The sequence below is a fragment of the Emydura macquarii genome, unplaced genomic scaffold, assembly GCF_026122565.2.
Source record: "Emydura macquarii macquarii isolate MOO-44397 ecotype Brisbane River unplaced genomic scaffold, CSIRO-AGI_Emac_v2 contig_1146, whole genome shotgun sequence".
Lineage (NCBI taxonomy): Eukaryota > Metazoa > Chordata > Testudines > Chelidae > Emydura > Emydura macquarii.
In genome coordinates this window covers 8,913,589-8,927,288 of record NW_027131283.1, presented here as the reverse complement: position 1 = coordinate 8,927,288, position 13,700 = coordinate 8,913,589, and the positions used below count along the sequence as shown (strand labels likewise).

The 13,700-nt window shown below is 38.8% G+C and overlaps 1 protein-coding gene across 4 annotated transcripts in view; it reads left to right on the top strand.

The window, feature by feature from the left end:
- FYN (FYN proto-oncogene, Src family tyrosine kinase) overlaps positions 1–7,187 on the top strand; it is a 189,136-nt gene extending 181,949 nt beyond the window's left edge. For all 4 annotated transcript variants that reach the window (XM_067546610.1, XM_067546612.1, XM_067546611.1 and 1 more), the window contains one exon: positions 5,607–7,187. In XM_067546610.1, coding sequence (XP_067402711.1) covers positions 5,607–5,815 — 209 coding nt within the window. In that variant the 3' untranslated portion in view covers positions 5,816–7,187. The remainder of the gene's footprint in view (positions 1–5,606) is intronic.
- Positions 7,188–13,700: the final 6,513 nt, after the last annotated feature.

The following is a 13,700-nucleotide window of genomic DNA, read 5'->3' as shown; positions in this document are numbered from 1 at the left end:
GTAGGAAATAAATATATAGGAAATAATAATGTAAACCATTTAAAAAACAGATAATTTTCTTCTCTCTTGAGGGTTTGAAAGTGCTGAAAGTGCTGCCTCTTTCTTGGCCTTTCTAGTGGTGTCTCCATTGGGATGTGGCTAAATCAGTATATTAGCTTGGGCAGGTGGGTATAAAAGTAGCGTGATCCTTCACTCTTACACTGGTTTTACTCTGATGCAACTCCACCGATTGCTATGGAGTTACACCAGCATAAAAACCAATGTAACAGAGTGAAGTAGGAGATCCAGAGATGGGCCAAAGCTGGAACTTTTTTCCAGTCCACCTGTGAACTTTGCTGACTTAGGAAGATGAAACTCAGACTAACACTACTCCTGGTTTTGTTTTTGTGAAACTGAAACTTGACCTTTTTGATGGGCCTCTTTAAGAATTGCTTCCAAATTTGCACCCTCATTCACACACCCAAAGTTGATATCTACTCATTTTTTGTGCTGAATGCTATCTGCACATGCAGGTATTTCTGCCTATTAACCGAAGGACTATTTCTTTAAATCTGACCCAGTATCAGTAAAGGTTTCAATGCCATTTCAGGGGATCATCTGTTTTTCTTAACTGTTGGACACATTTATTCTTATGTTGTACAGAGTTAAATACAATTTAAACATATGTCTCAAACTATTTAATGACACAGTTGGGAAAAGATATATGAAGAATTACATCATCATCATGCAGTTTACTGTACTTCACCTTTAGCTAACAGATGCTATTTAGTGTTTGTGGCATCATGTTTTATAGATAAATATACACAATTCTTTGACTAAGAACATTGGTTTTGAAGCGTACAGTTGTTTGACCTGGTATTTGCCTAGGTATTTCCAATATATATATATTTTGGTATAGTAAACAAGGGTCTGAGATGCACACTATCCAGGTGTGCTTCTCTAGTTCTGTTGTTTTTTGAATACCTAGAAAACATTAATATTGATGCAAGGGCCTTGGGGGCTGGCTTCACAAACGTCTGCCACTGGAGTCCAACACCCAGTTCAGCCTACAAACCTGCAACACCATGAATGAAGCAGAGAGGGATGCTTATCCTTTGTGTAGCATCAGTAATAAAGTTGGTACTGTACAATACTCAAATTAAACTGTCACTACCCTGATGATTTTAGGCTATGGCTGTGTCTTCATTGCAGAAAAGGTGCTTTTTTTTTTTAACAGGATAGGTAATGCACATTAGTTTCTCCACTGTAAAATCCTAGTGTAGACAAGGCACCTGTAGTCTTTACCATCAGATAGCTAGGCAAGGTCAGCATTTCCCTTGTGTCTGTGGTTGACCTCACCTACTTTACCTCACAGAAGAACTCAAGTGCCTTGTTTCCACAAGATTTTATAAGAGGATAGCAATGTGGGTTAGTTCTCCCACAGTAGTGAAGACATAGCCTTAGACTAAAATTGTCAAGGCAGGGACAGCTTTATTTTGTGTATTGTACAATACCAAGCACATTGAAGCTAAACAAGTAGTGAGACAAAGTCTAAAAGATGCAAAAGATATTATGAGAAATTAGCAGCAGGGTTGACTTTGAGGTTGGTTTTGTTACATCTATACATATAACTCACCTTTTATGGGCAGCCCAGAGGCAATGGAAAGTGGAGGAATATGAAGGAGGAGAGGGTGGTTGTATGGCAAAGTGGGGCAGGGAAGTAATTCCACGCAGAGGAGGCAGCATGACAATATACTGCAGGAAAAGGAAAAGCTTTTTTATTTAATGGAGATATCCTTTGGATCACAAAGCTATTTATCACAGTAAGAGCTATGTAGCAAGAGAAACCTAATTCAACCTGTGGAAAGATATGACACATCATGGGTGTCCTGAAATATTCCAATTTAATTTAGAGTGAGATTATGTGCTGTGCCTTTAAGAGATGCAGCACAAAACTCAGTCCAGGGAAAAGTGGTAGAGTGGTAAAGCAGCATAAAACCATCATTGAACCCTCCTGATTTAGGGCTCCTTGGGAGGGGAAAATGTAGACAGCCCTAAGGGCCTAAGTTACAGAAACCTGTTCCCTGAGTATTGCCCACAATCTCTGTACCACACGTCCCTCCACCCTCAACCCTGCCTCCTATTCCAGGACTGACAAGGGGGGTCCTCAGAAGACAGCTTGCAGCTCTCTTCCTCAGTTTGTTTGATAGCAGGACTTCTCCCCAAGCCAGAACTGAGCTTTTAGATCCCCTTTGTGACACTCTGTAACTTTCCCTCAGAATAAAGGAGACTGATCGGGAGTGAGAAACTCTGTTAGGGCTTTTCTAGGTAAACCAGTAATAGAGCTTCTCTGTTTCTGATCTGTATAGCTTTGGGCAGCAGATTTGTATAGCTTCTCAGCAGCTTTAGTGATTCACACGCAAATCTCTAATAACCTAAGACAGGAAGGAGACGTGTGGTCTTAAAATGGCAACATCTTCTGACATCTGGAGAACGTGGCAGGCTTCACCAATAAAGCAATGTGTTTTCTCACTCCTCTGATAGAATCAGGAGTGAATAGAAAAGTTGCCTTTTAGAACTTAAGTGCAAGTATTTTCCCAGGCCCGAATGATAGTTCTAGAAAAAATTTGAATGCAGCTGAAATCCAGGATAGTGAAATTTCTGCTGCCTAAAATAGGATGTTATTGAGCAGTTTATTCCCCAGACATATGTTTTATAAGAGAAAGCTTTTAAAGCATTTAGAAACCTATTACAAATACAATTGATTGCATGTATTTGTTTTAAGTAAATGAAAAGCTTGGATTTTTTTTAGAAGAGAAGTGAACTATACAAACTTTTTAAATATTCTCTCTGCTTGTTAGAAATGCAGATACAACAGGCTTATTCTAATGTAGGAGAAACGGTGAAACCGGCCTATCTAGATTCACTTATCCTACTAAAAAGTTCGTAGAAAAGTAAACAAACAGCATAAGAACAAAATAAACGTAATGTTTTAAGTGATTCCAATAAATCAAATATCTGACTAGTAATGCAGATGGACTCAAATGTGTTTGTTTGTTTTTTTTAATAAAATCTTGGCACTGTCCCTTTTAAATTGATAGCTCATTTAATTTAAAACAAAGTAAAGTTTATTGGATAAGTATGAATTCTGTAACTATTGGCGGAGATATGAATTTCCGAAATGAATGCCAGCTTGACTGAGTCTCAGACTCAGTGAGAAGAATTCTTCTGGATAACACTAGGGTGACACGCAATAGCCAGATTGATTATTTTATATCTGGATTTTTGGGAGGTGGAAGGAGAACGTCAATATGTTTCCAATTAACATAGTACATGGAATTTGTTAATCTTTCCTATGTGTTAAAAAAGAGAGTTTGAGAACTGTTTCTCCTTTCCCTCCCTCACTCTGTCCTTACAGCATATAGTCTATTCTCAAGTTTCACCATGTACTAGGCTGCACAAAATAATGCACTGGATAAAAATACTGAACTAATATCCCAGAAGAACAAAATGCTATTTAATTCGAATTTGGGAGGAAAATTTGTGGTGCTGTTCAGATCTATCTTGTACTTGCCTAGCACTTAAGGGACACGGCCAACATAAAAATTCTAGAATGTAAACAAACAATATTTTTACCTATGTTACTAATAAAACCTTATTTACTCAAACTTAAAAGAATTATAACTTAGCATGAGAGGGAGGAGAAGCACTGAAGAGATTTTTACACCAAAATGTGAGGTGACTTGGCCCAGCTGATTCAAAGATGAGAGTTTGAAAATTTAAGGGAGTTTGTAAGTCAAAAAACAAAACCTCATCATCCAGCTTCCATATTTTCCAGGGCATACCATCTTTTATGTGCCTGTTTTTTCAGTTGGAATCTCTTTGGAGCATGAGCTGTCTTTGTGCTTTTGCATATTATAAACATTGTATGTTGGTGGCATGAAACAAGCAGTGTACTTCTGGACATTTTGCCTTCATGACAGATTATTCAGTGCTCTGATAGCATGTTTCAAAAACAGTGAGATCTAGAGACAACACCTTTGGTTTGTTATGAATGGCTTGCAGAATACTAGAGTCTTTTAGCATTTTCAAGAAGTGGTGGGATGTATTTTGGAAGTTACATGCTGACAAATGAGGCCCATCCGGATATCTATTTGGTATGTGGCAGACTTATATCAAAGGTCTGGCTGGGCTAGTGAGGTTAGAGTCTGATGGACTTGGCGGGATTGTCAAATGAACAATAGGCCTCAGGATTCTGAACGAATAAGACATTTAAGTCTTCCAGAGAATCTTGTAGATGTTATAGCTATGAATAAACTACAGTGTAGCTCCTAAACTGTTGACTGAGATGCCTGTACAGTTTCTCAGCAGGACCCACAGGGTTAATAAAACTAAGTTTGCAGGTATAGCTTGGCAGAAAACTTGTTACAGTACTAGCAAGCTGGAATCCAGGCTGCCATTTAGGGTGTAATTAATGGACATATTTTCTGGTAAATACTTCCATATGGCGGGATACCAGAATCTTTCCTTTGTATTATTAAAAAGCCAAGAAAAATATCAAAGAATGTAGTTAAGCTGAAGTTAAGTTTGCTAATGTGTTTTAGCTACTTGGGGGGAGGGGGATTTCAGCTGAAGGATCTGCTGTTGGGGGGAAAAATCGGAAAGCCCAGGCACAGATAAGGAAGCCAGATGTCCGGCAGTGAAACACATAGTGAGAAGTATATCTCGTAGCACGAGGAGTGGGGTCATGGAGGAGGTGTCTGTACAAGGAGAGTTGGTCTCCTTGCAAGCAGGGTTGTTTTGTTTGTTTTTTACCCAACTCCTCAATCAGAACAAACTTGTTCTCTTTTGGATAGGAAGTAATAGAAGGAACACTGGCGTGTATTCGAAACTACACTGACACTAACCCATATTCTTAAAATGGCACTCCCATGTGTAACCATTACAATTTTCTGTCAAAGCAAATTCTGCAGTTAATATCAAGTAGCATAAGATGAACTCAGTCTGATGCAGAACAAGGCACTGTAGGTCACCAATAACAATAAATGTCTGTACAAATATTAAAGATGCTATCAGTGATATCTGATATTCTAAAAGCAGGGTAGTATGTATTCTTACTGAAGTCTGCCAATCACATTCCCAGAAAGTACTTAAAAATAATAAATAAATAAAATGCATCAAGCTCAGATTCAGACTTTTAAAAATCAAGTTTTAGGATTCTTATTAGAAAAAACTAAAGTTCTGTATATCAAAAGGCTATTATAACGCTAAACAAACCTTTACAGACGATTGCACAACTGTCTATTGACAAATTGCCTCATTCTGCCCCTTTGTTATACTCATGACAACTCATTTGAAGTCAGTGGAGTGGATAGGGGTATTCCTGAGAGCAGCATTTTACTGATCTGTGATTTAGATGAGTTTGTTGTTTAGTAAGAAAATGGATCCAGTCTATACTGGAGTAGTTGCAAAGCTGGAACCGTTTTGTTTGTTTTTTTGTTTTTTTGTTTTGTTTTGTTAGTTTGTTTTTACAAAAAGGACTGAATAAACTTGAGAAAATGGCATGTATTGTACATGGGAAAGTCTGTGTATTTTAACAGAGACCATTTCACATTGCCTCTTTGTAGGTATGAATAACCGTGAAGTCTTGGAGCAGGTAGAACGTGGTTATAGGATGCCATGTCCTCAGGACTGTCCCATCTCCCTGCATGAGCTTATGATCCACTGCTGGAAAAAAGACCCAGAGGAACGTCCAACTTTTGAATATTTGCAGGGTTTCCTTGAAGACTACTTTACTGCAACAGAACCCCAGTACCAGCCTGGTGACAACCTGTAAATTCCTAGTCTACACAGACTGTCATTAACAGGTGTCCTCCTGACCCCATTGGCTTCCAATTCAGTGATCGGCTTCTCCAAAGTGCAGCATCTTCCAGCACCAGAATGCACGAGTCTGAAGTTGAGAACTTCTACAGAACTTGTCCATGACCACTTGTCCTAATAATCTGAATGTCCTCTATGAAAAGGAGAAAAACACTTGTTTTTTCTTAATCAAAGACTCGGAAACTGCATTGTATTGATGTTATGTAAACTGCAAAACCTCTGTTCAGTGTAAATAGTTACTTAGTGCCAATAACTGATCCTAGTGCTTTCCTTTTTTTAAAATGCAAAACCTATGTGATTTTAACTAGTCTTCTCCTGATTCAACTAAAAGTATTATTTTCCAAAAGTGGCCTCTTTGTCTAAAACATTTTTTTTCATGTTTTAACAAAAAAAATCAGGACAGGTGTTTGTTTTTTGCTTTTTTTATATATATAATATATATAATATATATACATACCTGTACATACAGTATATGGATTCTGTTGCAGAGGAAACTCATTTCAGATTGAATGAGCCATGCTGATGCAGTAGTACCCAGAACATGATCATTTTACTGCAAACATGTAAACACTGGTAAGATTCTGAAAGCCAGTGATATAATTTTTGGCTTTTGCCAAGCATGAATTTTTTCAATTGGATTGCACTTTTTGTTTGACGATGTACCTATAGATGGTTGTAACTTCGCTCTTTCAGGAATCATGAGCTGTATTTACAGTAATGTTTCCAATGTTTGACAAGTGTGTTATGATTTGTTCTTCAAATTAAAATGAATTTATTTAAATTAAGAAAAACCACACCATCACCATTTGAACTGGAAGATTGAAACTGCAAGTTCTTCTTGTATCAAAACATGTATACTGAAATGTTTCAAAAACTTTTATTTAATAAACATTGTAACCACATTCAAACGGTCTTAAAACCATAGCATTTTAGTCATGTCCACCTACTAAACTGTTTATCATGCAACTAGGATTTTCTGTTTTATGTGTAACATTACCCATTGTAAAATAAGTGTGTTAAATGTCCTGTACTGCTAATGAAATTACTTTCCATGTCTGCGAGTTCTCCAGTGGAATTACTATGCACTTCTTTACATTTCATGGGAGATGCACAGAACAAAGTATTACTTTTTCAGCTATTTGTACCAGCCTTGAATTTAACTTACATTTAACCAAAAGATTCCTTTCTATTTCTATTGAGTTTTTAATACTGAGTTGCAAATTTTAAAGTCTTAATTACATTTTGTTATGATTTATTTGCAAGTTTACATTTTAAAACTGTTTAACTTTCTTAATTTAGTTATTAAAAGAGAGCATTTTACATTTGGATACTTGTTCTTTTGTTTAAATCCTGGAGAGAAGAAGGGGAAAGTACCATTTTGGCATCACCTTTTAATAGGGGGTGTAGTTGGCCATTTGTTTGTTGGGTATCATTGTCCAAATTTTGAAGCAAATATGATTCAAAACAGCTGGAGTTCAGTGTCAAGGATGGGTGAACTTGAAGACTATTTCACATTTCTGTGTTCCGAAGAGCTATATGTTTAGAATAGCTTTCATCATTAATGTTTGGGCATCTAAGTGTCACAGGAAAAGATTGTCCTATGCATAGACAAATTGATCATCTTTAGTGTTATTACTGCATAAGAACATTGCAACCATCTTTAATCAAGTAATACATACTGATGGACAAAATGCAATTTTTATTGCTTAATATTTTGTTACCTAGGTTGTATATTCATATTCTGAATATTCACTTGTTAACTTAATAGGCCTTCTTTCAATTGCTAAGCTACTAAAGCAGTAATCAGGTGAAATACAGGGAATGAGTTGTTTAGTGTTTGCAGTATTGATCATTGACTGAAAGTTTTCTTTCAAAGGAGAAGCTCACAAATTTAGCCTTTATTGGTATATGAAACTATACCACAGTGTTGCTTTCTGTGAAACAAGCTAATGTTCTGTGAAAAAAATCACTTAAAATTCTGGCTGTGATTGCCACAAAAACTGTAGCACTCTTAATGTAATGTGTATTGTGCATGTGATGTTGATAGCCTTCTAGCTATTGAATATTTAAGGTGACTGAATTTTTTTAGGATTGTTTACCCTGTCTCTTCATAAAAATTTGCCCAAATGAGTTATGTTCCTCTCTCCCTGAATCATCACTACCCTAAAAACAAAACTTACAGAGCTGAGATATTTAAAGTAAGGTTTAAAAATTATCTTGGTACACCAGCCAAAGTACAAGGAGTTCTGACACAGCTGATTGCTGACATAACCAAATCCTAAGTAGTGCTCCCCAATTAATAAACTAAGTACAACTGTCACCACCCTTAAGCAGTTCCCTGTTTGTTTCCTGCTTTTTTAAGGATGTGGTGCTAATAGCCTTCGTACCCCAATACATCACACAGGTTGGGATTCATGCACTGGGAATGGCTGGAATTTTGTATGTATTTCCAGGTGGCAACAAATGCTGCAGGTTTATCTGGGTTTTTTACTTTTTAGCTCGGGTTTATCACCTGTGCCATTTGACAAGCTAGGAGCACTGTGTTGGACTCTGCTGCATCGCTGTGCTGGGCCAGTCTGCAGGTAGCTTATATGCAGACTGTTGCAGTTCCTGATTGACAAATTGAGACCTTTCCCTCTCATAGCTATTCTGCTTCTACTCTCTAGTATTAAAACAAAACAAAAAAAATTCTCCTAGCTCCATCAAACAAAGCAAGTATTAGCAACACATTTAAACAAGCCAATGATGTGTTTGTTACAAATTAATAACAATCAATTAGTAGGCACTGACTGACAGAGAACTGCTTTGAAACGTCTGTAAATGAACACCATCAAATTAAAAATCAAACTTTCACCAATCAACGTTTTAATATTTTCAGGATCAGATAGCATGCATCCAAGAGTATTGCCAAGGAAGTCTCTGAATGCTGATTTTTAACAAATCTTTGAACATTGGGAAAGTACTAGAGTACTGGAAAAAAAAGATAATGTGCCAATATTTTAAAAAGGTAAATGGGATGACCTGAATAACTATATAAGATGGCTAACATGACATCAGACCCCAGAGCAGAATCATGGAAAGGCTGATATGGGACAGAATCAGTAAAGAATTAAAGGAAGTTCAAATGATTAATGCAAATTAACCTTGTTTTGTGGGAAATAGCTATTATCAAACCAACTTCTTGCTGTGTTTTGACGAGCTCATAAGTTTGGTTGATAAACTTATACTTCTGTGATGCGTTTGACTTGGTTCCACATGAAGTTCTGAATTTTAAAAACTTAGCACAATATAAAATCAATGTAGCCTATATTGAGTGGATTAAAAACTGATTAACTGATGGGTCTCAAAAAATAATCGGAAATGGGGAATATTCCTCCTATGCAGGTGTCTCTCAAGGAGTCCACAAATTTGAAAGGGCCACGAATATGAAGCTGCCAGAGATATCTGGGCCCACTGCCAGACCTTCAAGGTAAGTAGAGGACTGCCTACTTTTTGTTGGTTTAGCATACACCATCCTGCACTCAGATACTGCAATAATGCAATATAAATACCTATGGAGACCTAGAGGTTAAAAGCAAGATGATGTGGAAGTGTAGAATAGCTGCTATCACACACAGTAGCGCCTCTTTTAATGTGTGTACTCTACTCATTCATCAAAGGCACCATACAGAGGGGTTTTCCCATCTGTAAATTAAAAATTGTAAGCTACAAACAGTTCAGGTGCAAGGATGTTTACATTTTTCTCAGGTCATGACTGGAAGGGTACTGACTATCTATTTTTAAAGAATAATTAGAGGCTGTTTGTAACCCTGGAATCACATAGCATCTCTATAGTCCCATTAGAAAGCAATTATAAGTCCCAGTGATTAAATTATGTACAGGGAATTCACCACTGAAAGGGTTTCTGTAGTGTTAATTGGAACAGTTCTCCCTGCTATCTTCATTTAGGAAGAGAGAGTTTAGCTATATAGATTAGAACAGGTTCAGACATTCGAGCTGGGGGGAAGGGGGAGGAGAAGTATTAAAGTAGCAGTGATTTCACCTGAATTGGGTGTTTAGTCTCTGCCATCTAAACCCTCAGGTGTAGTTATCATGGAAGTTTTCACAACCAAACTAAGGGAAAGAGGTTCTATTTGAATATATGAGATGAAATCCCAGCCCTCTTGAAGTCAATGGGAATTTCTTCATTGATCTCAGTGGGGTCAGGATTTCTGTGCAGAGTACTCACTAACCTAGTGGCCCTTTGTTTTTTCCAAGGGGCTTCAAACCAGCCTCCGGATCCCTACCCATAAATAGGTGCAAGTGCCAAAATAAAAGTTGCATATGAAAATGTAGAGGCTGCTATTAAAAATTCAAAGTAGTAAATACACTAATTCATTCCTTCCCATTCTTCTCCTTTCTCTGGAAAATTAAACCTAGAAAAACAAGAAAACAACTATTGAGGAGACCAAAAAATGGACACTGAAGAGTAACTGATGAGAGGAGAGGACTGTTTAACAAAAGAATAGACTAATTTGTGTGTCCATTTACTTATGTATTTATGATTCTTGTCCCTGGAACAACAAAGAGCTAGAAGAGTTGTGATAGCAGCATGCTCAGCTCCTGCAGTGTAGTGGTGTGTTGATATATAGTAACCTAATGTGAAGAGCAACATACGCAGACTTCAGAGAGAGGCACATCCAGCCCCCTGGAGAGTAACTGCAGTTTGAGGCTTGTGGCATGGGTGTGCAGGGAGGAGCAGAAAAAGGGGAAGAGAGAGTGGATTCTGAGATTGCCTTTCTGGAAAAAATGGGTCACTAGCTTTCAGGCTGTGTTGAAAGTACATCATGTTGTGTACAGAGAGATTTAAAGGTTGCAGCACCAGCTGTGCGTGCAGCATCAATGTGTTTAACTCTGACCAGGGAATCATGTAATCAGATTATAACAATGTTGGTGGGTCCGTGCTCCAGTTTTTCTTACCAGAATGTAAGCCGTCTCCTCTGTTTAAATCAGAGGAGTAACTAGAATATATTTAGACAAGGCAGGAAACTGTAAGTGTGACTGGCACTATGGGAAAGTGCTTTCTGAAGCTAAACTACTTTGAGCCATATGGGGAAGGGATGGAGAATAGATCATTCTGCTCCTTTTCTGGAAATAATTCAGCATTAAATCCTGTCAGAATGGTGAGAGGAGCAAAGGTCAAAAAAATATGATTATCCCCCTCTCCTCCACAACAAAGATAAGGTCACAGACTAGCTGAAGGTTCTGGTTTGCTCTTTCATGTTGCCAGCCACTTCTCTCAGCTTCCCCATACAGTCCATATTTATAGCTCTCAGTGAAGTTTGCTGAACTATTTATCATCACTTCTACTCACAAGATCCTTAAAGGCCTGGTATAGATATTTTTCATTTTAAAAAACAGGGCTCACTAACAGAAGTACACCCTTATTCACTGAGGGTGGGATTCACCCTAGTGCAGAAGACCTATGGACCCATTTCTATCACTAAAACCTAATTATAGGCTGTCCTCCAGCCCCATTATGCCATAGGATTCCACCAACCAGGAAATGCCACACATAGGAGTGGTCCCTGGGTGGCATGAAGCTGATATAACGGGCCAGCGGGGTGCACCCTGGGCCAAGTGGGGGATGGGCTGTGTGGCCAAAATGCTCCACACTCCAGCTATTGTGGTCTGGTGGAGCAGCCTATAAGTGACTGTGTTTAAGTTAGAGCAGCCCATGGCAGCTTTAAGTTTACACTGGGATCAGGCAGGTCCCCACTTGGGCCCAGAACTCAGGAGGCAGCTCAGAGTTGGGGCCTCAGGGCTCACATGGTGCCGAGGGCCTACTGCAGGCTGTGTGGCTGAACTTCACTTTAGCTTGGTTTTGTTTGTAACTTTCCATCACAGTATTTTAAACAGATTTGATTTAATACCTAGATTTCTTTCCCTCTTGCAGAAGATTGTTTATTTTCTCTCGTCTCTTTCTCCGTGGTATCTGCCAGGCCCCAACATCTGTCTCATGCTCCCTTTAGAAATTCTGACTGTGTCCTCACTCCTCTTGGCTGTCGGATCTCTAAATTACATTGGGAGTGAAAGCATGAATGACTTGTAGTCCAATAGCCAGCGTACTGTAAGAGCTGTGGCATTGTTCTCTTGCCAGGTCTGGCTTATCGTCAAATAAAGCAGCTTTTGGCTTGATAAAGCAATAGCCCTCTTTCTTTCATCAGGAGGGGTCAGAATAGTCATGAGAAATTCCAAACTGATCACAAGAGCGTATTAAAAGAGTGTGATGTTAGCTTTAAAATATATGCAAATCTTAAAAATAATGAGAAAGTTTGCCACCACCCTTTTTGGATGCCTGGAGAATAAATCCAAATCTAATGCCGCCTCCTCCCCCTCCACAGCTGCTCACATGGAAAGGAAGTGACCTGTACACAGGGCTCAGTCCTGCAAGGTGCTGAGCACTCAGGTCCCAATCCAGCAAAGCACTTAAGTGCATGCTTAATGCTAAGCATGTGAGTCGTCTCATTCATATCAGTGGAGGCTTCTCATTAGCTTAAAGTTGAGTCCTGATCTGGCAAAGTTGCTGGATGCTTAAGTCCATATAATAGTGAGCTATACATTTACTGAGTGGGAGGGTGTAATATGTGAAAAGTACACTAACGGATCAATTCAATTGACTCAATATATCATTATTGGACAGGCCTGCCAAATATTTTGCTGCCTCCCCAAGAAATGCGAGACTTCACACCACCACAGTGCACTAGTCTGTACAGGGTAAGACTGGAGATTTGGGTGGGGAAATTGAGCAAGGTGATTTTTTATATGTGCACCAGACATAATGGACTACATTTATATAATAAATGATTGGGTGGAGGGGACGGGAAATCTTTGGCCCCAAAGCTCCCTCTGGCTCTGTCCCCTCCTGCTATAAAAGTGCAGCTTGTGCTGGGGTCTGGGCATAATTGTCCCTTGCAAACGTGTTAAAATATTGGTAACTGTGCAAACAAGCACAGCACTGGGGATACTTGGGCCCCCAGCACTGGAAGGTTTTGTGTGTTCTGGTGAATATTAGGGCACAGATGGTGTTTACAAACATATTTAATTATCTGAATCTGCCATTAGCTCTACTTGAGGTAGGCCAGATTTACAAGCAGGAAAATATAAGCAGAAAGCAGGACCAGAGAGGGTATCATTAAACACTGGAATGAAAGTGCTGAATTCCCCCGGTGCCTCTTCTATGCTGCCTCTCCTGCCGTTGAGCTCCTCCCTTCCTTGCACAGGTCACGCTAGCTGTTAGGATACACACTAGTAGCAATCAGCTGTCTGGGAGAGCATTTGTGAAGGCTTTTTTGCCATCGGTAGCCAGGAAAGCACTGTACCAGAACTGCAAAACTAATCTTAGCTATTCGGTCAGTTGAGGGAGCTGTGTCCATGGTTTACACAGCACTCAAAGTCCAGTCCTGGGTGACTAGTGGGGAACTATAAATAACCTGTGGTCCTTACAAAAAAAAAAACAGTGACAAGCTACCAAACCAAGCCACTGAGTTACATTTTCAAGGCAAACTTCAAACGCAAAGAGGGCTAGAAACCTTTTATAAAATGAAAGCCCAATTTCTCCCTTTCACTCCTGTCTCCAAATTAGGTGGGGTTGCAATCCAGCTCTGTATACAATCTCATATACATTAAGAATATAAAACACATGTTACCTATGTAGCCTTTGCATATGTTCCATATGTCTTTGATCCACACTGGCGTCTTTACCCACCCGCCTCTTATCCCATTACACATCAAGGCTGTTTCACTTTCATTATTCTAGCCATGTCATTTCTGAAGAAATATACATCCTATTTGAGCATTTT